This window comes from Salmo salar, chromosome ssa12 (genome assembly GCF_905237065.1).
Source record: "Salmo salar chromosome ssa12, Ssal_v3.1, whole genome shotgun sequence".
NCBI lineage: Eukaryota > Metazoa > Chordata > Actinopteri > Salmoniformes > Salmonidae > Salmo > Salmo salar.
The window spans coordinates 45,791,219-45,816,496 of record NC_059453.1 but is presented as its reverse complement, the minus strand read 5'-3'; the positions used below and the strand labels follow the sequence as shown (position 1 = coordinate 45,816,496).

Genomic DNA, 25,278 nt, shown 5'->3' with positions numbered 1-25,278 from the left:
ATGACCACACCGCATCTGAGCGTGAAGTACTTGACAATGATTTCAACAGCGACACACTCAAACTAATTTCACTGTCAAGGAGAGACGAGGGCCTTTGTCAAGCTCTTTCCCTGCCATCTTCATTTCTATGCAAAGGGAGTTGTTTCTTTTTCTGTCATGTCACCGTGTCTTACAAACTGTTATTCATGAGGTTAAAATGAATCGTTTTTCTTGGCAAGAAGTCTTGACAATATGGAAAGAAAGTGCTGTGCTCGATGCGAGCCTGCCAAATGCTCATGAAATGAAGTTTCTAAATGTGTAATCGCTTTCAACTACAGTGGACTTTAAAAGACTTAGTAGAGAAAAGGTTTGAACTAATAACCTTTTATTGACAGTACACTCTTAGAAAAAAGGGTTCCAAAAGGGTTCTTCTGCTATCCCCATGGGAGAACACTTTGAAGAACACTTTTAGGTTCTAAATATAACTTTTTTTTCTAAGTGTACCTGTATACCTAAAGTAGAAATTCAAAACAGTCGAGTAGGCTGACTGGCCATGGACTTTTATTAAAGTTAATATGTTGAATTTCTACATGAAAAATATACTTAAATTACAACAAAAGCACAATGACAACACACCCATATACACATGAATATGCCTGATTCTCTTATTGTTATTATTATCTTACAAATGAAATAAATTCAACTATGGAAAGATTGAGGGAAAATGTATTACTACAATATCTCTATGTCGATACATACATTCTTTAAACAGGTAAATTATCTGGGACAAACTCCTTTAAAAAGACGGGCAATGTAACTCAAACAAACATAACCACGAGAAAACCTAAATATAAAAGGGTTGCGTCGCAGGGGGTCCCTTATGTAAGACTAAGAAAGCAGCGGGGTGCGACATCAATACGTCCCCCACCCAACAATAGGAACCATTCAGCATTCAAAACACAACATCACAGTTTGGTTCCTATCTAAGGAAAGACATTCTCTTCAGGCTATGCAGCGAAAATGCAAAGTGACAAATTTCAGAGACTCTGTGAAACGTTGGTCTGCATGCATTTTAAACTGCAAGCCCCAGTTGTTCTCTTCAATTATACTGAAGAGTAAGCAAGTTATATCAAGCAAGTCATTAAAAAGCATGCATCATGTTGCAGTAACTATATAATATCTTCCTGCTGTTGAAATGCACTATGACTAAACTAGTGTCTTTTGATTCAAGCCATGTGATGAATTCTAGCTTTTATTTTATTTTTTTAAATCGCAATTGGCTTTTGCGAATCACTTTCATCTCTGCTGCTTTTGCTTTGCCCCTTTTTTTCAAACAAACAGCACATTACGGTAATGACCAGTCTTAGTCGATGGCATGGGCGCCATTCAACTTGAGCATGGCTGGGGGTTGGAGAAGTTTGAATTTTTCAAACACCTGAAACAGCTTTTTTTGTGTAATCTGGAGCCATAATCATTATGCCTAATGCTGTCTGTACCTCCTGACGGATGGTTATTTTTTTTAAAGAAATTAAATATGCTTCTGCATCACTTCTAAAATCTGGGTAAAAGATTGTAGAATAATAGTGAAGACATCAAAACTATGAAATAACATAAATGGAATCATGTAGTAACCAAAAAAGTGTTAAACAAATCAAAATATACTGCTCAAAAAAATAAAGGGAACACTTAAACAACACATCCTAGATCTGAATGAAATAAATAATCTTATTAAATACTTTTTTCTTTACATAGTTGAATGTGCTGACAACAAAATCACACAAAAACAATCAATGGAAATCCAATTTATATACCCATGGAGGTCTGGATTTGGAGTCACACTCAAAATTAAAGTGGAAAACCACACTACAGGCTGATCAAACTTTGATGTAATGTCCTTAAAACAAGTCAAAATGAGGCTCAGTAGTATGTGTGGCCTCCACGTGCCTGTATGACCTCCCTACAACGCCTGGGCATGCTCCTGATGAGGTGGCGGATGGTCTCCTGAGGGATCTCCTCCCAGACCTGGACTAAAGCATCCGCCAACTCCTGGACAGTCTGTGGTGCAACGTGGCGTTGGTGGATGGAGCGAGACATGATGTCCCAGATGTGCTCAATTGGATTCAGGTCTGGGGAACGGGCGGGCCAGTCCATAGCATCAATGCCTTCCTCTTTCAGGAACTGCTGACACACTCCAGCCACATGAGGTCTAGCATTGTCTTGCATTAGGAGGAACCCAGGGCCAACCGCACCAGCATATGGTCTCACAAGGGGTCTGAGGATCTCATCTCGGTACCTAATGGCAGTCAGGCTACCTCTGGCGAGCACATGGAGGGCTGTGCGGCCCCCCCAAAGAAATGCCACCCCACACCATGACTGACCCACCGCCAAACCGGTCATGCTGAAGGATGTTGCAGGCAGCAGAACGTTCTCCACGGCGTCTCCAGACTCTGTCACGTCTGTCACATGTGCTCAGTGTGAACCTGCTTTCATCTGTGAAGAGCACAGGGCGCCAGTGGCGAATTTGCCAATCTTGGTGTTCTCTGGCAAATGCCAAACGTCCTGCACCGTGTTGGGCTGTAAGCACAACCCCCACCTGTGGACGTCGGGCCCTCATACCACCCTCATGGAGTCTGTTTCTGACCGTTTGAGCAGACACATGCACATTTGTGGCCTGCTGGAGGTCATTTTGCAGGGCTCTGGCAGTGCTTCTCCTGCTCCTCCTTGCACAAAGGCGGAGGTAGCGGTCCTGCTGCTGGGTTGTTGCCCTCCTACGGCCTCCTCCACGTCTCCTGATGTACTGGCCTGTCTCCTGGTAGCGCCTCCATGTTCTGGACACTACGCTGACAGACACGCAAACCTTCTTGCCATAGCTCGCATTGATGTGCCATCCTGGATGAGCTGCACTACCTGAGCCACTTGTGTGGGTTGTAGACTCCGTCTCATGCTACCACTAGAGTGAAAGCACCGCCAGCATTCAAAAGTGACCAAACATCAGCCAGGAAGCATAGGAACTGAGAAGTGGTCTGTGGTCCCCACCTGCAGAACCACTCCTTTATTGGGGGTGTCTTGATAATTGCCTATCATTTCTACCTGTTGTCTATTCCATTTGCACAACAGCATGTGAAATTTATTGTCAATCAGTGTTGCTTCCTAAGTGGACAGTTTGATTTCACAGAAGTGTGATTGACTTGGAGTTACATTGTGTTGTTTAAGTGTTCCCTTTATTTTTTTGAGCAGTGTATATGTTATATTTTAGATTCTTCAAAGTAGCCACCCTTTGCCTTGATGACAGCTTTGCACACTCTTGGCATTCTCTCAACCAGCTTCATGAGGTAGCCAAGAGTATGCAAAGCTGTCATCAAGGCAAAGGGTGGCTACTTTAAAGAATCTAAAATCTAAAATATATTTTGATTTGTTTAACACTTTTTTGGTTACTACATGATTCCATATGTTTTAATCCATAATTTTGATGTCTTCATTATAATTCTACAATGTAGAAAACAGTCAAAATAAAGAAAAACCCTTGAATGAGTAGGTGTGTGCAAACGTTTGACTGGTACATAAGAAAGATGCCGCAAGATGCTGTTTTAACACAGTGTTGCGTGTCCGGTAGCTTTGAACCGAAAAACTTGGATGAAATGTTGAATTTCTTGTCTCGAGGTTGTGTTGTGTGTGTGTGGGGGGGCGGGATACATGATCAGCTGCTAGTTAGTCAGTCATAATCCACCAGGATGCTACAGGAAAAAAAAGAGAGGAGTTTCATTTGAGTTAGGGATAAATGGGTAAATAACAATTCCTTTCTAGGAGACCTGGGTTCAAATACTTGCTGGGATTGATTGAACTTGCCCGGCACATTGGAACCAATAGAATAATTGCAATAGTCATTGTAAATAAGAATTTGTTCTTAACTGACTTGCCTAGTTAAATAAAGGTTAAAATAAATAGAAATAAAAAATTGTGGAACCCAGGTCTGCTTTCTGGTCCGTCTCCATAGGGCAGGGATCATCAACTAGATTCAGCAGCGGGATGTTATTTCTTGAGGTGATGGTCAGGGAGTTGGAACAATTACAAATGATTTGTAGACCACAAGAACCTCAAACAGATACAATATTTGACTGAAACAATTTGTATTGCATTTTACCCCCTTTTTCTCCCCAATTTCGATCTTGTCTCATCGCTGCAACTCCTCAACCGGCTCGGGATAGAAGGTTGAGTCATGCGTCCTCCGAAACATGATCCGCCCAACTGCGCTTCTTAACACCCGCCCAACCCGGAAGCCAGCTGCACCAATGTGTCGAAGGAAACACCGTTCAACTGATAACCGAAGTCAGCCTGCAGGTGCCTGGCCCGCCACAAGGAGTCACTAGAGCAAGATGAGCCAAACCCTCCCCTAACCTGAACGATGCTGGGCCAATTGTGCGCCGCCCTATGGGACTCCCAGTCATGGCCGGTTGTGACAGAGCCTGGGATCGAACCCGGGTTTGTAGTGATGCCTCAAGCACTGCGATGCAGTGCCTTAAACCGCTGCGCCACCATGTCTCAACTGTTTCAAGGCTTAAAAATCATTATTTAACTTGTCTCCTCCCCTTCCTCTACACTGATTGAAGTGGATTTAACAAGTGACATCAATAAGGGATCATAGGATTCACCTGGTCAGTCTATGTCATGGAAAGAGCAGGTGTTCCTAATGTTTTGTACACTCAGTGTACAGTTGAAGTCGGAAGTTTACATACACCTTAGCCAACTACATTTGAACTCAGTTTTCACAATTCCTGCCATTTAATCCGAGTAAACATTCCCTGTCTTAGGTCAGTTAGGATCACCACTTTATTGTAAGAATGTGAAATGTCAGAATAATTGTAGAGAAAATGATGTATTTCAGCTTTTATTTCTTTCATCACATTCCCAGTGGGTCAGAAATTTACATACACTCAATTAACATTTGGTAGCGTTGCCTTTAAATTGTTTAACTTGGGTGAAACGTTTCGGGTAGCCTTCCACAAGCTTTCCACAACAAGTTGGGTGAATTTTAGCCCATTCCTCCTGACAGAGCTGGTGTAACTGAGTCAGGTTTGTAGGCCTCGTTGCTCGCACACGCTTTTCCAGTTCTGCCCACACATTTTCTATAGGATTGAGGTCAAGGCTTTGTGATGGCCACTCCAATACCTTGACTTTGTTGTCCTTAAGGCATTTTCCACAACTTTGGAAGTATGCTTGGGGTCATTGTCCATTTGGAAGACCCATTTGCAACCAAGCTTTAACTTCCTGACTGATGTCTTGAGATGTTGCTTCAATGTATCCACAATTTTCCTCCCTCATGATTCCAGTGCAGTGCCAGTCCCTCCTGCAGCAAAGCACCCCCACAACATGATGTTGCAACCCCTGTGCTTCACGGTTGGGATGGTGTTCTTCGGCTTGCAAGCCTCCCCCTTTTTCCTCCATACATAACGATGGTCATTATGGCCAAACAGTTCTATTTTTGTTTCATCAGACCAGAGGACATTTCTCCAAAAAGTACAATCTTTGTCCCCATGTGCAGTTGCAAACCGTAGTCTGGTTTCTTTATGGAGCAGTGGCTTCTTCCTTGCTGAGAGGCCTTTCAGGTTATGTCGATATAGGGCTCGTTTTACTGTGGATACAGATACTTTTGTACCCGTTTCCTCCAGCATCTTCACAAGGTCCTTTGCTGTTGTTCTGGGATTGATTTGCACTTTTCGCACCAAAGTATGTTCATCTCTAGGAGACAGAACACGTCTCCTTCCTGAGCGGTATGTTAGCTGCGTGGTCCCATGGTGTTTATACATGCGTAATATTGTTTGTACAGATGAACGTGGTACCTTCAGGCATTTGGAAATTGCTCCCAATGATGAACCAGACTTTTGGAGGTCTACAATTATATTCGGAGGTCTTGGCTGATTTCTTTGATTTTCCCATGATGTCAAGCAAAGAGGCACTGAGTTTGAAGGTAGGCCTTGAAATACATCCACAGGTACACCTCCAATTGACTCAAATGATGTCAATCAGCCTATCAGAAGCTTCTAAAGCCATGACATCATTTTCTGGAATTTCTGGAATTCAAAGCTGTTTAAAGGCACAGTCAACTCAGTGTATGTAAACTTCTGACCCACTGGAATTGTGATACAGTGAATTATAAGTGAAATAATCTGTATGTAAACAATTGTTGGGAAAATGACTTGTGCCATGCACAAAGTAGATGTCCTAACCGACTTGCCAAAACAATAGTTTGTTAACAAGAAATTTGTGGAGTGGTTGAAAAACTAGTTTTAATGACTCCAAACTAAGTGTATGTAAACTTCCGACTTCAACTGTAGATCTCTCTACTTTGTGTGGGAACACTTTGGAACAGTTTTCTAAAATTAAAATGACTTGTAGCTGATTGGCTGGTGTTTTTACAGTCTTATGTCAGTGTGGGGGGTTGGGCGGATAAACAAAATCACCCGGGGCCAAATTCGGGGAATCCTGCCAGTTGGGGAACCCTGCCATAGGGAGTATGTCTTGTTCCCAAGACATAGTTAAGCTCCTGTAATCGCTCAAAGACCAGTGTGAAACGATGTACTTGCCTCAGGACATTTTATTGTGTATGTTTGGGATCTTTTGGTGAGCAATAATGTGAAAACATTTGCAGGAAAACACAAGTGATACTGTAAATATAGGTAGGTAATGAATCGAACACAAACACACATGGACACACACCCTTGAGTTTACCTGGGAGCAGCATGGTAGACACAAGCTCGGAATCCTCCAATGTATCAATGACACAGCGCTGGAATTTCTTACTGGCATTGGACTGCAGGTAGCTAGGGAATGACAGGAACACAGCAACAAGCAATAGACTTGACATTACAGTATGACAATCATCCTTATTAACAATATTGAAGTGGAATAGCTTAGCTAATAAATAACATTACATAATACTTTGCACTGAAGATATGCACATCAATTTATAAGAAAATGTAAATGTACATACTATTGAATGCAAAGACATTAAACGCAAATATTACAGTATCAGAGTTTGAGCTATACTGCAGATGGCATACTGTATATATTGGTGTGTATAAATCAACCCTGGGAAATGGTGTGTATGTGTGTGAGTGTGTGTATCATGACATGAGAGATGGGCCATCTGCTAATCATCAGTGGAGAGAGCTTCCATCAGCGAGATGAGCAGCCTGCCAGTGTCAAACAAACAACACACACACACACACACACACACACACACACACACACACACACACACACACACACACACACACACACACACACACACACACACACACACACACACACACACACACACACACACACACACACACACACACACACACCTCATCCAGGAGATACGATCCTGCCAAAACTCATACATTATGTAGCACGACTTTCCTGGGAGCTTCTGGATAGACACACTAAGAGAGAGAGAGAGAGAAAGAGAGAGAGGGCGAAAGAGAAGGAGAAAGAGAGAGAGGAAAGAGCGCAAGAGAGTTGAAGTTAGCATCTGGCCCAGTCAGTCAATAAGATCTCATTTGCATTAAAGGAGAACTAAAGGCACAAATTCATCATGATGCATAACTGTGGCTGTTTTTTGAAAGTCTTTTAATTGATCAATCAATGTTACCTATGAAAAAGTATGTCACTAATTCTTAGGCTCTGTGCTTTTGTATCTAAGCCGGGTAACTGTAATGCACTTCATACTGATGTAAAAAAAAAAAAAAATAGGGCTTGATAAAATAAGTTTGATTGTTTGATTTGACTCACTGCAAGTTGTCGCTGTGGTTGGACGTGGCGTCCACATAGCTCTTGAGCAGCTTCTGGAACTCCTCGAGGTCCTCCGTTGCCGACATCTGCGTCTGCACCAGCAGGATGTTCTGTTGGCACGGAGACCACAATGAAACGCAACATTTACATACATTTCCATTTTGGTCATTTAGCAGAGACTCCTTTACAGAGCAACTTAAGCAACGCAATAACTACAATTAGCTGCAAAAAAATGTTGACCTCAAGGCAAGTACGCAAGATTGTCATTTTAGGTAGCTCATTTAGTTGTTGCCTTGCTTATGTACATAAGGTATAACTTAGGTTTTACAGTCAGGCCATTCAACTAAGGTAGGTAAGACATCCAGATATCAGTTATCTCAAGTAAAACGTTCTTTTAAAAAAGCAGCTATCGGAAAATAAGAAAAGATAAGTGCTAGTGCAAGAAAGACAGGAACAGTAAGGTGTTTGCGAGATTACATCAAACGCTCCTCTGAGCTCCTGTACCCGAGCTATAGGCAAGACACAGGTTTTAGGAGCAGATAGATAGGGGAGTGGTTTTTTTTTAGCCTGTGAGGGGAAACTCAATGTGTGAATGATAAATCTAAAGGGCTCCTGTTCTGCAGGTGTTACAGTCACCCAGGGGCGGATGCTAATGTGAATTCATTTGGATTGCGTATTGTGCGGCCCGCTTTGTAAAACAAAAACAAATTAACACTGTAAAAAATGGGGTGTATGTGGAAACTTAAAAAGATGAGCTACACGGACTTAAAAAAACGTTTATTGGATAACCGTGCCGTTAAAGTCCAATGACTGGCCTAAGTTGCTCCTGAGGGTATTAATAAAGTTGTATCGAACCGAATCGAATTTAGAGTAACAACAATCATCACTCACAGATTTGTATGTACTGGCCAGCGTATCTTCTTTCAGGGGTTCCAACTTTGGACCCTGAAAAAGACCGTTGGAAACCTAGTTATAATGGTCAAACTCACATTGACCAGGACTTGAATAATTCCCAGTTTCAAAAAGCATGTTTTCTTTCAAAAACTTTAGCTCTGCTTGACTGAGCTTTCCAGACACAATGGAATAGTCCCAAAAGTGTAAACCACACCCATGTGGCTCAATCAAACTCAATCTGAAAAGAAAACAAATACTACTTAAACCCAAGTCTGACTAGAATATAATTATCTCATGCAGGTATATAATATAATTATCCAATACATTGCATCATTGACACACATTCTGACTAGAGTTCATTTCCAACCCCTGCCTGTACATTGGCAACCCACTATTTCTATCCAACCATGAGACATAGAGCAATAAGCTATAATATTAAATTGCATTAGCTCACTGCAAAGGGAATGAGAATCTGTGAGGTGACGATTGATATTGCACTACAGTACATGCTGCAGGTTATGAATTGCTCTGATATTGTAGTGTAGGTCCCTTTGGATTGACAAACTAGAAAGAGACAGAGAGAGTGAGAGACTGACTGGCTGGCTGGCTGGCACACAGACAGGCGATAGAGACAGCATAGGGAGTTAAAGTAAGAGAGAGCGACAAAGATAAGGTGAGATAGGAGAAAGGTAGGCGCAGCACGGAGCAATAGAGAAAGATGTAAAGTCGCGGTCAGGATGAGATATACCCAGGACAGTTCCGTACCTGCCACTCCAGCTTGTCCAATAGCTGCTGGAGCCTGTTGATCTGGGAGCACCAGTGGTCATTAATCTCCATGGTCACTCCTAGAGAAACACATGCACGCACACCCACAGAGATCCTATTAAATTAGTTCTAAGAGTGATCCTGGTTAACATCATTAATGTAACAGTCTTGCTACCGTCCCTCTCCTAGCCCCAACCTGGGCTCGAACCAGGGACCCTCTGAACACATCAACTGCCTCCCACAATGCATCTTTACATTTCACTCCACAAAAGCCACGGCCCTCACGGAGCAAGGGAAACAACTACAAGGTCTCAGAGCGAGTGACGTCACCGATTGAAATGCCACTAGCTCACACCGCTAACTAGCTAGCCATTTCCCAGCGGTTACACTAGCATTGGTATTACCTGTAGTGAGGATGCCTGAGTAGGGGTGGATAGGGGAGAGGCACATGTTCTTCTGAAACTTGCGGCCACATCGTCTGCTGTTTCTCTGCGCTGAGGGATGCTCCACCACCTTCACCGCTCTCCTGAAAACAGACAGAACGAGAAAAGGATTAGGAATAAAAGTAAAAAAGAAAGGGGTAACTGTCAGAGAGGTGAGGAAAGGAGGGATGGCGCTGGTCACAGTTGACGAAGATAGAGGAGGAATAACATATAGAGAGGAGGTAGAGAACAATATCAGAAAAGAAGAGAACATTTTGAGAACGATGACAGAAGGCGGTAGCAGCAGTACATTGGTCGAACCAAAACACAACTAAGAAGAGTGGAAGCCATTTTGTGGATAGTTCCAAATAACAAGCCCGACATTGTAATTACCCCCATGGGTAGTGTAGGACATGGTATTGACTGCTCAGGGGTGACACTAACACTTCAAAATCAAAGATGAAGTGTGTGTGTGTGTGTGTGTCCATCTGAGTTTGGTTGAGTTTTTGTGCCTCTGTGTTTGTGTGTGACAGAGTAGATGGATGGAGAGTTTCTGTTTTCTCCAGGTTAAGACTGTTTACCTATCCGCAGGGCCGAGGGAGTGTATGACTGGGACAGTTCTCCTGCTGGGCAAGGTAGAAGCCCCAAAGGGCACTGCAGCACGTAGAACACTACCGCAGATGAAAAGAAAGGAGGACACAGTATCAGGCTATATTAGGAGTGCGTGTATATGTGTATGTGTCTGTGTATCTCCCCTACATTTATAACCTCTCTGTTTCTGTCCATCTCAGTGACTCCTTCTCGCTCTGACCCCCCCCCCTCTCTCTGTGTCTCTCAATCGCTCTCTCCCCTCTTCCTCGTCTCTCTCTCATCCTTTCTCTGTATCTCCCCCCTCCTCTCTCTTCCTAGTCTCTCTCACCCCCTTTAGCTCTCTTTCTGTGACTCATCCCCCCCAAATCTCAACATCATGAGGTGGTGCTATAGTGTTTAGTAGTGAGGTGGTGCTATAGTGTTTAGTAGTGGGGTGGTGCCATTATGTTTAGTAGTGGGGTGGTGCTATATTGTTTAGTAGTGGGGTGGTGCTATAGTGTTTAGTAGTGAGGTGGTGCTATAGTGTTTAGTAGTGGGGTGGTGCTATAGTGTTTAGTAGTGAGTGGGTGCCATAGTGTTTAGTAGTGGGGTGGTGCCATAGTGTTTAGTAGTGGGGTGGTGCCATAGTGTTTAGTAGTGAGTGGGTGCCATAATGTTTAGTAGTGGGGTGGTGCTATATTGTTTAGTAGTGGGGTGGTGCTATAGTGTTTAGTAGTGAGGTGGTGCTATAGTGTTTAGTAGTGGGGTGGTGCCATAGTGTTTAGTAGTGAGGTGGTGCCATAGTGTTTATTAGTGGGGTGGTGCCATAGTGTTTAGTAGTGAGTGGGTGCCATAGTGTTTAGTAGTGAGGTGGTGCCATAGTGTTTAGTAGTGGGGTGGTGCCATAGTGTTTAGTAGTGGGGTGGTGCCATAGTGTTTAGTAGTGAGGTGGTGCCATAGTGTTTAGTAGTGATGTGGTGCTATAGTGTTTAGTAGTGGGGTGGTGCCATAGTGTTTAGTAGTGGGGTGGTGCCATAGTGTTTAGTAGTGGGGTGGTGCCATAGTGTTTAGTAGTGAGGTGGTGCCATAGTGTGTAGTAGTGATGTGGTGCTATAGTGTTTAGTAGTGGGGTGGTGCAATAGTGTTTAGTAGTGGGGTGGTGCCATAGTGTTTAGTAGTGGGGTGGTGCCATAGTGTTTAGTAGTGGGGTGGTGCCATAGTGTTTAGTAGTGGGGTGGTGCCATAGTATATATATAGTATATATCTATAGAGAAAATCAGGACAGAAGAAAAAGGATATCAAAGTGAAACAGTTCTCTAAAGACACAGGAGACAATAATACAAGAAACAACACTTCTGTAGCTTGTCAACTATGTGTCTGTCTATCCCTGTTCTCTCCTCTCTGCACAGGCCATACAAACGCTTCACACCGCGTGGCCGTTGCCACTCTAACCTGGTGGTCCCAGCGCGCACGACCCACGTGGAGTTCCAGGTCTCCGGCAGCCTCTGGAACTGCCGGTCTGCAGCCAACAAGGCTGAGTTCATCTCAGCCTATGCTACCCTCCAGTCCCTAGACTTCCTGGCGCTGACGGAAACATGGATTACCACAGATAACACTGCTACTCCTACTGCTCTCTCTTCGTCTGCCCACGTGTTCTCGCATACCCCTAGAGCATCGAGCCAGCGGGGTGGTGGCACTGGAATCCTCATCTCTCCCAAGTGGACATTCTCGCTTTCTCCCCTGACCCATCTGTCTATCTCCTCATTTGAATTCCATGCTGTCACAGTTACCAGCCCTTTCAAGCTTAACATCCTTATCATTTATCGCCCTCCAGGTTCCCTTGGAGAGTTCATCAATGAGCTTGACGCCTTGATAAGTTCCTTTCCTGAGGATGGCTCACCTCTCACAGTTCTGGGTGACTTTAACCTCCCCACGTCTACCTTTGACTCATTCCTCTCTGCCTCCTTCTTTCCACTCCTCTCCTCTTTTGACCTCACCCTCTCACCTTCCCCCCCTACTCACAAGGCAGGCAATACGCTTGACCTCATCTTTACTAGATGCTGTTCTTCCACTAACCTCATTGCAACTCCCCTCCAAATCTCCGACCACTATCTTGTATCCTTTTCCCTCTTGCTCTCATCCAACACTTCTCACTCTGCCCCTACTCGGATGGTATTGCGCCGTCCCAACCTTCGCTCTCTCTCTCCCGCTACTCTCTCCTCTTCCATCCTATCATCTCTTCCCTCTGCTCAAACCTTCTCCAACCTATCTCCTGATTCTGCCTCCTCAACCCTCCTCTCCTCCCTTTCTGCATCCTTTGATTTTCTCTGTCCCCTATCCTCCAGGCCGGCTCGGTCCTCCCCTCCTGCTCCGTGGCTCGACGACTCACTACGAGCTCACAGAACAAGGCTCCGGGCAGCCGAGCGGAAATGGAGGAAAACTCGCCTCCCTGCGGACCTGGCATCCTTTCACTCACTCCTCTCTACATTCTCCTCTTCTGTCTCTGCTGCTAAAGCCACTTTCTACCACTCTAAATTCCAAGCATCTGCCTCTAACCCTAGGAAGCTCTTTGCTACCTTCTCCTCCCTCCTGAATCCTCCTCCCCCTCCCCCCTCCTCCCTCTCTGCGGATGACTTCGTCAACCATTTTGAAAAGAAGGTTGACGATATCCGATCCTCGTTTGCTAAGTCAAACGACACCGCTGGTCCTGCTCACACTGCCCTACCCTGTGCTTTGACCTCTTTCTCCCCTCTCTCTCCAGATGAAATCTCGCGTCTTGTGACGGCCGGCCGCCCAACAACCTGCCCACTTGACCCTATCCCCTCCTCTCTTCTCCAGACCATTTCCGGAGACCTTCTCCCCTTCCTCACCTCGCTCATCAACTCATCCTTGACCGCTGGCTACGTCCCTTCCGTCTTCAAGAGAGCGAGAGTTGCACCCCTTCTGAAAAAAACCTACACTCGATCCCTCCGATGTCAACAACTACAGACCAGTATCCCTTCTTTCTTTTCTCTCCAAAACTCTTGAACGTGCCGTCCTTGGCCAGCTCTCCTGCTATCTCTCTCAGAATGACCTTCTTGATCCTAATCAGTCAGGTTTCAAGACTGGGCATTCAACTGAGACTGCTCTTCTCTGTGTCACGGAGGCTCTCCGCACTGCTAAAGCTAACTCTCTCTCCTCTGCTCTCATCCTTCTAGACCTATCTGCTGCCTTTGATACTGTGAACCATCAGATCCTCCTCTCCACCCTCTCCGAGTTGGGCATCTCCGGCGCGGCCCACGCTTGGATTGCATCCTACCTGACAGGTCGCTCCTACCAGGTGGCGTGGCGAGAATCTGTCTCCGCACCATGCGCTCTCACCACTGGTGTCCCCCAGGGCTCTGTTCTAGGCCCTCTCCTATTCTCGCTATACACCAAGTCACTTGGCTCTGTCATATCCTCACATGGTCTCTCCTATCATTGCTATGCAGACGACACACAATTAATCTTCTCCTTTCCCCCTTCTGATAACCAGGCGGCGAATCGCATCTCTGCATGTCTGTCAGACATATCAGTGTGGATGACGGATCACCAGCTCAAGCTGAACCTCGGCAAGACGGAGCTGCTCTTCCTCCCGGGGAAGGACTGCCCCTTCCATGATCTCGCCATCACGGTTGACAACTCCCTTGTGTCCTCCTCCCAGAGTGCTAAGAACCTTGGCGTGATCCTGGACAACACCCTGTCGTTCTCCACTAACATCAAGGCGGTGACCCGATCCTGTAGGTTCATGCTCTACAACATTTGCAGAGTACGACCCTGCCTCACACAGGAAGCGGCGCAGGTCCTAATCCAGGCACTTGTCATCTCCCGTCTGGATTACTGCAACTCGCTGTTGGCTGGGCTCCCTGCCTGTGCCATTGAAACCCCTACAACTCATCCAGAACGCCGCAGCCCGTCTGGTGTTCAACCTTCCCAAGTTCTCTCACGTCACCCCGCTCCTCCGCTCTCTCCACTGGCTTCCAGTTGAAGCTCGCATCCGCTACAAGACCATGGTGATTGCCTACGGAGCTGTGAAGGGAACGGCACCTCCATACCTTCAGGCTCTGATCAGGCCCTACACCCAAACAAGGGCACTGCGTTCATCCACCACTGGCCTGCTGGCCCCCCTACCTCTGAGGAAGCACAGTTCCCGCTCAGCCCAGTCAAAACTGTTCGCTGCTCTGGCACCCCAATGGTGGAACAAGCTCCCTCACGACGCCAGGACAGCGGAGTCAATCACCACCTTCCGGAGACACCTGAAACCCCACCTCTTTAAGGAATACCTAGGATAGGATAAAGTAATCCTTCTAACCCCCCCCCTTAAAAGATTTAGATGCACTATTGTAAAGTGGTTGTTCCACTGGATATCATAAGGTGAATGCACCATTTTGTAAGTCGCTCTGGATAAGAGCGTCTGCTAAATGACTTAAATGTAATGTAAATGTAATAGTGTCTAGTAGTGAGGTGGTGCCATAGTGTTTAGTAGTGGGGTGGTGCCATAGTGTTTAGTAGTGAGGTGGTGCCATAGTGTTTAGTAGTGGGGTGGTGCTATAGTGTTTAGTAGTGAGGTGGTGCCATAGTGTTTAGTAGTGGGGTGGTGCCATAGTGTTTAGTAGTGGGGTGGTGCCATAGTGTCTAGTAGTGAGGTGGTGCCATAGTGTTTAGTAGTGGGGTGGTGCCATAGTGTTTAGTAGTGAGGTGGTGCCATAGTGTTTAGTAGTGAGGTGGTGCTATAGTGTTTAGTAGTGAGGTGGTGCCATAGTGTTTGGTAGTGAGGTGGTGCTATAGTGTTTAGTAGTGAGGTGGTGCCATAGTGTTTAGTACTGAGGTGCAGCTGGCGTGGTGTTGAGTTGTGAGGTGCCATTGTGTATCAGAGACTGAGTATTGAGTAATAAGATGGTACTGCCATAGTGTTTAGGTGTGTTGAGCACTAGCGACTTACGGTGCGGGCCTGCTCTGCTCTTCCACGGCCTCAATGGCACACTGCAGGGACATTTGGAGAGAGAGCAGCTGGCTGGAGGTCTCCCTCAGCATGAAGCGGGTCACAAACTGTCCCAGCACAGAGGAGTCCTGGTACTCCTAACAAGGGAGAGGAGATGGAGGGAAGGTAGAGGTGGTTGCGGAGAGAGAGAGCGAGAGAGTGAGAGAACAGGTTGGCAACCTTTACTCGGAGAGCCCAAATCAATTCTAAGAGCTGTTGAGCTCACGACAGCTAAGGCCGTATAGTAACAGCTACCAAAGGTCATTACACGTTTTCCTCAAATTAATTTGTTACTTTTCACCACATACATGATTCTTGGCCTTTTCGAATATTGTCCATGGAATGGTTTTCATACAATACCAGCTATTCTAAATGTAACTAGTGGGAGACTCCTAACAAGAATGTAATTGTAATATGGGTCCTGGTCAAAAGTAGTGCACTATATGATGAATGGGGTGCAATTTGGGAGGCAACCCTTGCTACACCCTTTTTGGTTCCAGGTAGAACTCTTTTGGGTTCCATGTAGAACCCTTGGTATAATGGGTTCTACAAGGAACTCAAAAGGGTTCTACCTGGAACCAAAAGGGTTCTACGTTGAATCAAAAAAAGGCTCTTCAAAGGATTCTCCTATGGGGACAGCTGAAGAACCCTTTAAGGTTCTAGATGGCACCTTTTTTTTTGTAAGTGTACTGTTGATAAATACCAAGGGGGAGTTCTAGTCTAGGGCCTTGGTGGCGATATTTGTGACAGCTGCTAACAATCGCTAGCGAAGCAAAAACCTCTATGGATTTTCCTTCTGACAACGTAAAAGGAACTGAATGGAAGAATGGGGCTTTAATTGTGACAGGGTGCATGATTATGCAGTAACAGCCCCCTCTTTTCTAACAGGGATCGCTGGTTTTTCTCATTCCTTCACTGATGTCCTTCACTGATTCCTGGGCTGGCCAATGTTGAAACTTTTTTAAATGGCTCAGAGATTTTCTCTCTGCTCTCCTCCAATATCATCTGTAAGTTTCAGTAGGAAAAAAACATTGACTTCAAAAGTTTAACAAACCATACAACTCTATGCACAATGATTACTTTGAACAGTACGTTTACAAAGAATACCCAGTGTAGATGCAATTTGGCCCAGAGAAATATGTGGTCGTATACAAATAGAAGCAAGATTTGAAATTATGTTTTAAATCAAATATTATATCGGTTTTTGCTTCTTGCGGTTAATTTGCAGTCTACAAATTATTTGTATTTATTTACATTTACATTTAAGTCATTTAGCAGACGCTCTTATCCAGAGCGACTTACAAAATGGTGCATTCACCTTATGATATCCAGTGGAACAACCACTTTACAATAGTGCATCTAAATCTTTTAAAGGGGGGGTTAGAAGGGTTACTTTATCCTATCCTAGGTATTCCTTAAAGAGGTGGGGTTTCAGGTGTCTCCGGAAGGTGGTGATTGACTCCGCTGTCCTGGCGTCGTGAGGGAGCTTGTTCCACCATTGGGGTGCCAGAGCAGCGAACAGTTTTGACTGGGCTGAGCGGGAACTGTGCTTCCTCAGAGGTAGGGGGGCCAGCAGGCCAGTGGTGGATGAACGCAGTGCCCTTGTTTGGGTGTAGGGCCTGATCAGAGCCTGAAGGTATGGAGGTGCCGTTCCCTTCACAGCTCCGTAGGCAATCACCATGGTCTTGTAGCGGATGCGAGCTTCAACTGGAAGCCAGTGGAGAGAGCGGAGGAGCGGGGTGACGTGAGAGAACTTGGGAAGGTTGAACACCAGACGGGCTGCGGCGTTCTGGATGAGTTGTAGGGATTCAATGGCACAGGCAGGGAGCCCAGCCAACAGCGAGTTGCAGTAATCCAGACGGGAGATGACAAGTGCCTGGATTAGGACCTGCGCCGCTTCCTGTGTGAGGCAGGGTCGTACTCTGCGAATGTTGAATGTTGTAGAGCATGAACCTACAGGATCGGGTCACCGCCTTGATGTTAGTGGAGAACGACAGGGTGTTGTCCAGGATCACGCCAAGGTTCTTAGTTTTTTAATTTCTTATTTATGTTTGGCCCGGGGCTGAATCTAGTCGATGATCCCTAATATAGACCATAATATGATAAGTTTGTAGCGTGGTTCGTTCTGCGTTGTGTACTTTTAATCAGGACACTGCCACAACTGGAATTATGATGGTTGAATCATGTTTATTGGTCCTGCACACGAATTAATTAATAATATGATGGTAATGAATGCAGATATGCTTGGCTTGACTATTTCTACACCAGTATTGTTGCTGGACTCATCGCTTTTACGAGGCACACTAGCTAGATTGCCTCCATCTGTGCAAAGGGGTCTATTTTTTTTATCTCAAAGTCAAAACTAGCCCCTAGTCAATGGACTGGAGCAGCCACCGTGGGGAAAAAAAACGTGTAAGTGTATGAGAATCAAAAAAAGTGTTTTTTAATAACAAAATCTAGGCTAAATTGAATGGGTGCAGATGGCAAACAACATGTTTTCCCCACGGTGGCTGTTAAACAGTATATTGAACAAAAATATAAACGCAACATGTAAAGTGTTGGTCCCATGTTTCATGAGCTGAAATAAAATATCCCAGAAATGTTCTATAGGCACAAAAGGTTATTGCTCTCAAATGTTGTGCAACAATTTGTTTACATCCCTGTTAGTGAGCATTTCTCCTTTGCCAAGATAATCCATCCACCTGACAGGTGTGGCATATCAAGAAGCTGATTGAACAGCATGATCATTACATAGGTGCACCTTGTGCTAGGGACAATAAAAGGCCACTCTAAAATGTGCAGCTTTGTCACACAACACAATTCCACAGTAATGTCCACCAGAGTTGTTGCCAGAGAATTTCCTTTTATGAACTCAAACTCAGTAAAATCGTTGAAATATTTATATTTTTGTTCTGTATATTTGCCCAACACCCCTTATTTTCACCATATTAGTCCCGCCAAGTGTGCAAGTTAACTCTGAAGGCAGCTGGCCACTTGTACCAGCCAATCACAGTTGACCATTCCCTGTGCACCTCACTGAACCACATGCTGCTGCCTTCAGAGTGAGATTGCAGTCAGAAATTAACAGACTCATTGAACTGTACCTATCTGCATTTGACTTGTGTTAGTGCTTGCATTTAAGTGCAAGTACGGCACGTCATTGCTTCTTTAGTTGGGTGTTGCTAAGGCAGTCTAGTTATTTACCATGTTTATAATGTTTAAAATGTATTTTATTTTTCCATGTCCATCATGCTTGTTCAAGCCTGCTAGCCAAGATGTTAGCCAGTCATGCTAGCTCACTTATGCTGTGTGCCACATGCCTTGTTTAGAATTATTCTGTTAATACAGTTTGCTTATAGACATAGTATCTTTAATAGCCATGTTACGGACATTTACAACCTTTATGTACTGTAGCCTCATGCTACCGTGTATTGTATTTAGCCTTATGTAGCATTTAGCCTAATTTAGCCGGTACCTTTACTAATGGCGCAGTTACTATTCCACATTGGTCGTGGTCTTGTGCACGTGCAGACGTCGGTTACGGTCCAGTCATGTTTTCAGTTATTATGCTTACCAGTATGTTGGTCTTTAACCTGTAAGTGTATTTCTATAGCCTGTGTTTTTGGTTTTGCCCCTTACATTATACCTTGGCATAAGCAGTATAGAGATTGTGTATATGGGCTCCAGAGTGGCGCAGTGGTCTAAGGCACTGCATCTCAGTGCAAGACTACTATACTGTAGTACCTGGTTCAAATCCAGGCTGTATCACATCCGGCCGTGATTGGGAGTCCCATAGGGCAGCGGACAATTGGCCCAGTGTCGTCCAGGTTTGGCCGGGGTAGGCCGTCATTTTAAATAAGAATGTTCTTAACTGACTTGCCGAATTAAATAAAGGTTAAATAAAACATGTTTTAAACAAATTTCAAGGTAGAGATTAAAATAACCTTAAACTTTTTTTTTCAGCTTTCAAAATGTTCTTATTTCCACTGTTTTTGTCCTGTCTCACACCCGGACTTTTGACAATCTTCTACGTCTTACACTTACAAAAGTCTAATTACCAAATACTTAATGCACCTGTTCAAAAAAATAAAAAAGTCAAATAAATGGAAACTATATACATATTAGATGTGCATATGCCATTTGATAGAGAGATAGAGATAGATATATATATATTTTTTTTTTTACACAAAATACAGTAGTCTCGAGGTGTTGTGTCATGACCACCATGACAAGCAAATAATAATAACCTTTTTTCAAGAGTTTGTGTACTTGGTTACCATGGATATGAATAGTGACAGTGGAGCACATGGATGGATGTCAGAGGGGAATTCCAATTTTGATGCCAGGAAATGATTGGAAAAGAAAGGTAAATGTGACTTGAGAAGATATTTCCAAATAGGCTATAATTTCATCAAATGATGTTTGATTTTTTTAAAATTATGTTTTAATTGTGTGTATTTAGGATACATTGTATGCTAGCTGTTCAACTGGAGCATGCTGGAATCCCTTCTATTTATGACCAAATACTGTAAAAATGTAATTCCCACCGCACGTCATTACCACCACATAATGAACTGTGACGGTAAGGACAGAATATGGTGATGACTAAATGTATTAGTTAATACATTATTACTTACCTTAAAACCTGAAAAGACAAACAAATTACCTATATGATCATGGTTAAGTTGAAATTGAACACTTATTTGCAAAATAAGACCATTACATGTTTTATTATGTTAAGATGATTTAGTGATTTTGATGTCTATTTATGTGACGTACAAATGGATATAACTGACTTTAATATAAGATGCCCCCTAAATCAACCAAGGAGAGAACAAGGACATACACCATATATACAAAAGTATGTGGACACCCCTTCAAATTAGTGGATCCAGCTATTTCAGCCACACCCGTTGCTGAAAGGTGTATAAAATTGAGCACCCAGCCATTCAATCTTTATAGACAAACATTGGCAGTAGAATGGTACATACCAAAGAGCTCAGTGACTTTCAACGTGGCACCGTCATAGGATGCCACCTTTCCAACAAGTCCGCTTGTCAAATTTCTGCCCTGCTAGTGCTTCCCCGGTCAACACAAGCTCACAGAACAGAACCGCAGAGTGCTGAAGCACGTAGCTTGACAAAATCATCCATCCTACTTTGTAACACTCATTACCGAGTTCCAAACTGCCTCTGGAAGCAACATCAGCAAAATAACTGTTCGTTGGGAACTTCATGAAATGGGTTTCCATGGCCGAGCAGCCACACACAAGCATAAGATCACCATGCACAATATCAAGCGTCGGTTGGAGTGGTGTAAAGCTAGCCACCATTGGACTCTGGAGCAGTGGAAACACGTTCTCTGGAGTGATGAATCATGCTTCACCATCTGGCAGTCCGACAAACGAATCTGGGTTTGGTGGATGCCAGGAGAACGTTACCTGCCCAAATGCAGAGTGCCAACTGTAAAGTTTGGTGGAGGAGGAATAATGGTCTGGGGCTGTTTTTCATGGTTTAGGCCCCTTAGTTCCAGTGGAGGGAAATCTTAATGCTACAGCATACAATGACGTTCTAGATGATTCTGTGCTTCCAACTTTGTGGCAACAGTTTTGGGGAAGACCGTTTCCTGTTTCAGCATGACAATGCCCCTGTGCACAAAGCGAGGTCCATCCAGAAATGGTTTGTTGAGATCGGTGTGGAAGAACTTGACTGGCCTGCACAGAGCCATGACCTCAATCCCATCGAACACCTTTGGGATGAATTGGAACAAATGGGCTGTTCTATATCTTCAATAAAATGAAACACGTACAACTGTGACAAAATGTTTAATGGTATTTTTCATCAGTTGTTTTATATGAAATGTAATTTCCACCACACTCTGTCATTACCACAATGCTAAGTCATTACCATCACGGTACATATTTTGAGGCAAATTACATTAAATTACAATTGATATTGATGATTTTTCCCATATATGAATCTTAAATGCTTGTTCTTAAGATAATTTGTAAAATATAAAAATTCTGATGTGGTAAATACATGTTTCTGAGTATCATCAAGGCATATATGGACATTTAGACATGATAATGATGAATACATATAATTAAGCAAACTTCAAAATAGTAATAAAAAATAAATGAAAAAAAAAAATACAATTCATTTGCAAATTTTATATAAAATACCTCAGTCACAATTTCTGTAATTTCCTTTTCAACTAAAATAGCAAATTTTATGACGTGGTGGTAATGATATTTCCCCTCGGGGATTTGAAGAAACCGATAAAAATCTTGATATTCTTAAATAGTATGGTCTCAGCCACTATTAGATATTGTTTCCAGACAGAGTGATGAAAATATTCAGATAGATGAAAAGCAGTTTGAAGAGGTTTCATTTACCAAAACATTTAACATCAAAAAGGTGCCCGTATTTGCAAAATCAACCATATATGTTATTATGTGTATTCTAGATACTAGCATGTATATCTCCAGTCTACTGGGCCTGTATATTGTATGTAAGCCTATCCTCATGGTTATTGTTTCCTTCCATCTTTCCATAGAACCACTTTTTTACTCTCTCACTTTTACAATGAGCCATCATTACAGAGGAGTGTGTTGAACCCAATACCTGCAATAAACTTGTCTGAAGATATCTTGGTTCTTGCCAGACAGAGCTGTGGTGGCTGAACCCTATCCATTGGCACCGAATAGCTCTCTACTAGTGCCCGTTCTACATGGTCCTCCCGGATCAGCCTTTCGTATTTTTCAGTGGCCGTTGTACTTGTTTATGACATGAATAGCGACTGAGTATTTTCTGTACCCCCAGTCAATGGACTGTGGAGCATTTACTCTTCATAATACAATACATAGGTAGGGTATATTCTATAGCCAAGGGTATATTCTACATAGGTTATGTTCTGCAAACTTTATCTATAGAGTATATTCTGTAGCCCCCAGTCAATTGACTGTGTAGCATTTACTCGTCATAATAAAAAACATGGGTATGGTAAATTCTTTAACCCAGTCACTAAGCTGTTAAGTGGAACTCTTGCTTTCACCTGTGCAATCGTGTTAAATCAGTGATTACTTCATTGTGCAGAGTGAAGAAGGTTACATTTTCAAAGTGTTATTGGATGATTGGATTCACTCATCTATTTGACAGTAAACCTTGAGCATGATGTCTCAGAATAGTAATCACAAAGGTGTACCTTTTTAGTTTTGTCCATAGCCTTCAAGATGGCAACATTTAGGATCTCCAGAGCAGAGAGGACATTCACATATCCCCCCAAGTGTTGAGCAAAGTAATCTGAAATGAAAGGGGGAAAAAAGCAATCCTAATTTTAGATTTAACATCGACACCGGTTTCTTATACTATACAGTACGAATAACACATTCAGTTGAATATCTAATGTGCATGGTATTGCAATATCTTTCCCCATAATACACACTTTGATCTAAAAAATGTCTATGAAAAATGTCGTAATTACCTTAGACTGATCAAACAACAAAACAGAACAGTACATCCTGAGACACAAGACCGGACATTGATTAGATCAACTGTTATAATATCTCATAAAGTTGAGAAAGTAAGTAAACCGAAACGCTTAAGTGTGCCAACGCTGTTCTTATACTTTATTATGGTGACGTCAAATCAATCAGGGCATTATAACTTTCACCAATCTACGAGTGCCCCGGATTTCCTTTGCCGATGAAGCAGTCATTGATTGATGTTCAATGCACTAACTCCAAGATAACACAGAGAAAGCACTTACAGTGATAAGAGATAGTCAACATCCCCCTTATGTCAAGCTGCCCCACTGACTGATGCTTTTCTCCATTCAATAAATTATGCAGCAGGTTTATTCTCGGAAGTGAGTGTTTACAGGTTCTTGTCCTACTTCTTGGCTTTCCAGGCCATCTGCCACTAATTTTCATAAGCTGGATATCTAGATGTGTCAATCAGTTTATACCCATACTTATAATAATAGAAGGTTATAGATGATGATCAGCATGACAATGTTGATTATGAGGATAATGAAGATCGGAATGACAATGTTATGATGATGACAACTTATCACAACAATAACCTACTGGGTACAAACTGGCTGAATGGTGAAGGTCGAGAGCCGTGCATCCTCCAAAACACAACCAGCCAAGCCGCACTGCTTCTTGACACAATGCAAGCTGACACGGTCGCCAGGTGTACGGTGTTTCCTCCGACACATTAGTGCGGCTGGCTTCCGGGTTAAGCAGGCGTTGTGTCAAGAAGCAGTGCGGCTTGGCTGGGTTGTGTTTCGGAGGACGCGCGGCTCTCGACGTTCGCCTCTCTCGAGTCCGTACGGGAGTTGCAGCGATGGGACAGGACTGTAATTATCAATTGGATACCACGGAATTGGGGGAGAAAAAAAGGGTAAAAAAATTGCAAAAAGTAATCAACTGTTGTTTTGAGGGTGAAATTTCAACCGCAGAATTGTCATCATGCTAACCAATTTTCAACATAGACAAACCTTGTGGAAAATATCTAGAATTTGTACCTTTGAAACAACGTCAGATCTTAAATGTTATATCCACTATCAAATAATAGGCTGGGCAGCCCCTCTTACTGGAGAGTTGATCTATCTTCAGCTATCCATTTGGTTTCCCATCCAGGGTTTTCACCAAGCCCTGCTTAGCTTTGATATTTGTCACTGACTACTACGAAAGTACTATCATGAGAATGATTATTGAGAGATCTCTTAATATCTAAATCGATTCAGTGTTGCTATCGAAGTCATTCAACGATACTATTTAGGCCTATACAGCATTTGCGAAGTCATCAACAGCTATTGTTTCAATTCAACTAAAACAATACATATAGGCCTAGGGTTTCAAGCTTAAAGTTAATAATGTATATGTTGGATACACGTCTACATTTCAACCAAAATTAAGTTAAAGAATAGGACTAAATCAAATCAAACTATAAATAAATTTGGACTTGATTTAGTCCTATTCTTTAAATTACATTTTTGGTTGATATGGAGACGTGAATCCAACATTCAAAATATAAATTTGAGGACAAACTGGAATTAAATTCAGACTAAGTGGCACAAATATACATCTACTTCAAATGTTGATATTTGGTTGCGTTGTCAACTTAACACAATTCTATATGACGTTTGTAATACTATAAATAGCCTAAACTTAAGGCTATCTTACAAACTAATGTAACAGTTTTTATTCAACTTTAAAATGAGTAACACACACACAGGCCACATTTTGAGTTGACTGCAACTATAAAATTCTTATTATGCAATCATAGAAAGCATGCATGTTCAAGATAGCATGCAAAGGTCGCAGATCTGTGATCTTCACAATATACATATGGAACAGCATTGATCACTTGCACTATGTACAGTACTTTTGATGTAATCTCAAATACAATCTAGGTCATTTGGTTGTGCTATTAGATGACACACAGTGATAACACATTAAGTTATTGTATAAATACAAAATATCAGACAGTTTTTTCATTATAATTTGTTTGTGCTTTTAGATGGTTGAAAGCATAGTGATAACACATTGGGAATTCAATAAACTTCGGGCTGTCTTTTTGAGTGGGTGAATAAAAGGTTGAAATGTCACTGATCAATATCTCAACCAAAAATGACCCACATTTCCACATTGAAATGACGTGGTGTGCTCACTGGAAAGATACTGACTTTATTATGAAAGACAATTGTTGAACACAAAAGATTCAAAAGTGAGAATAATGTATTACTGGAGGCATGTTGGAGAGATTGCAGGGTTAATTTTATGAAAGGATAGGCCACATTAAAACAGACACTCACCTGATAGTTTGTCGGTATCTAGGTTGCTGCAATGTATCAGAAAATAAATAGATG

General features: G+C 43.0%; 1 protein-coding gene across 6 annotated transcripts in view; it reads right to left on the bottom strand.

The window, feature by feature from the left end:
* Nucleotides 1-3,418: 3,418 nt before the first annotated feature.
* Nucleotides 3,419-25,278, bottom strand: part of LOC106565279 (N-terminal EF-hand calcium-binding protein 1) — a 61,676-nt gene continuing 39,816 nt past the window's right edge. Inside the window, exons 4-14 of one of the 6 annotated variants that reach the window (XM_045691405.1) lie at nt 25,225-25,250; nt 22,606-22,703; nt 15,364-15,500; nt 10,415-10,504; nt 9,816-9,937; nt 9,412-9,491; nt 8,644-8,697; nt 7,753-7,862; nt 7,362-7,403; nt 6,694-6,797; nt 3,419-3,713 (exon numbers count right to left, since the gene is read on the bottom strand). In XM_045691405.1, the coding sequence (XP_045547361.1) occupies nt 3,688-3,713; nt 6,694-6,797; nt 7,362-7,403; nt 7,753-7,862; nt 8,644-8,697; nt 9,412-9,491; nt 9,816-9,937; nt 10,415-10,504; nt 15,364-15,500; nt 22,606-22,703; nt 25,225-25,250 (889 nt within the window). In that variant the 3' untranslated portion in view covers nt 3,419-3,687. Of the gene's footprint in view, nt 3,714-6,693; nt 6,798-7,325; nt 7,404-7,752; nt 7,863-8,643; nt 8,698-9,411; nt 9,492-9,815; nt 9,938-10,414; nt 10,505-15,363; nt 15,501-22,605; nt 22,704-25,224; nt 25,251-25,278 lie in introns of all 6 variants that reach the window. The other 5 variants (XM_045691404.1, XM_014132215.2, XM_014132214.2 and 2 more) reach the window with 5 other exon arrangements.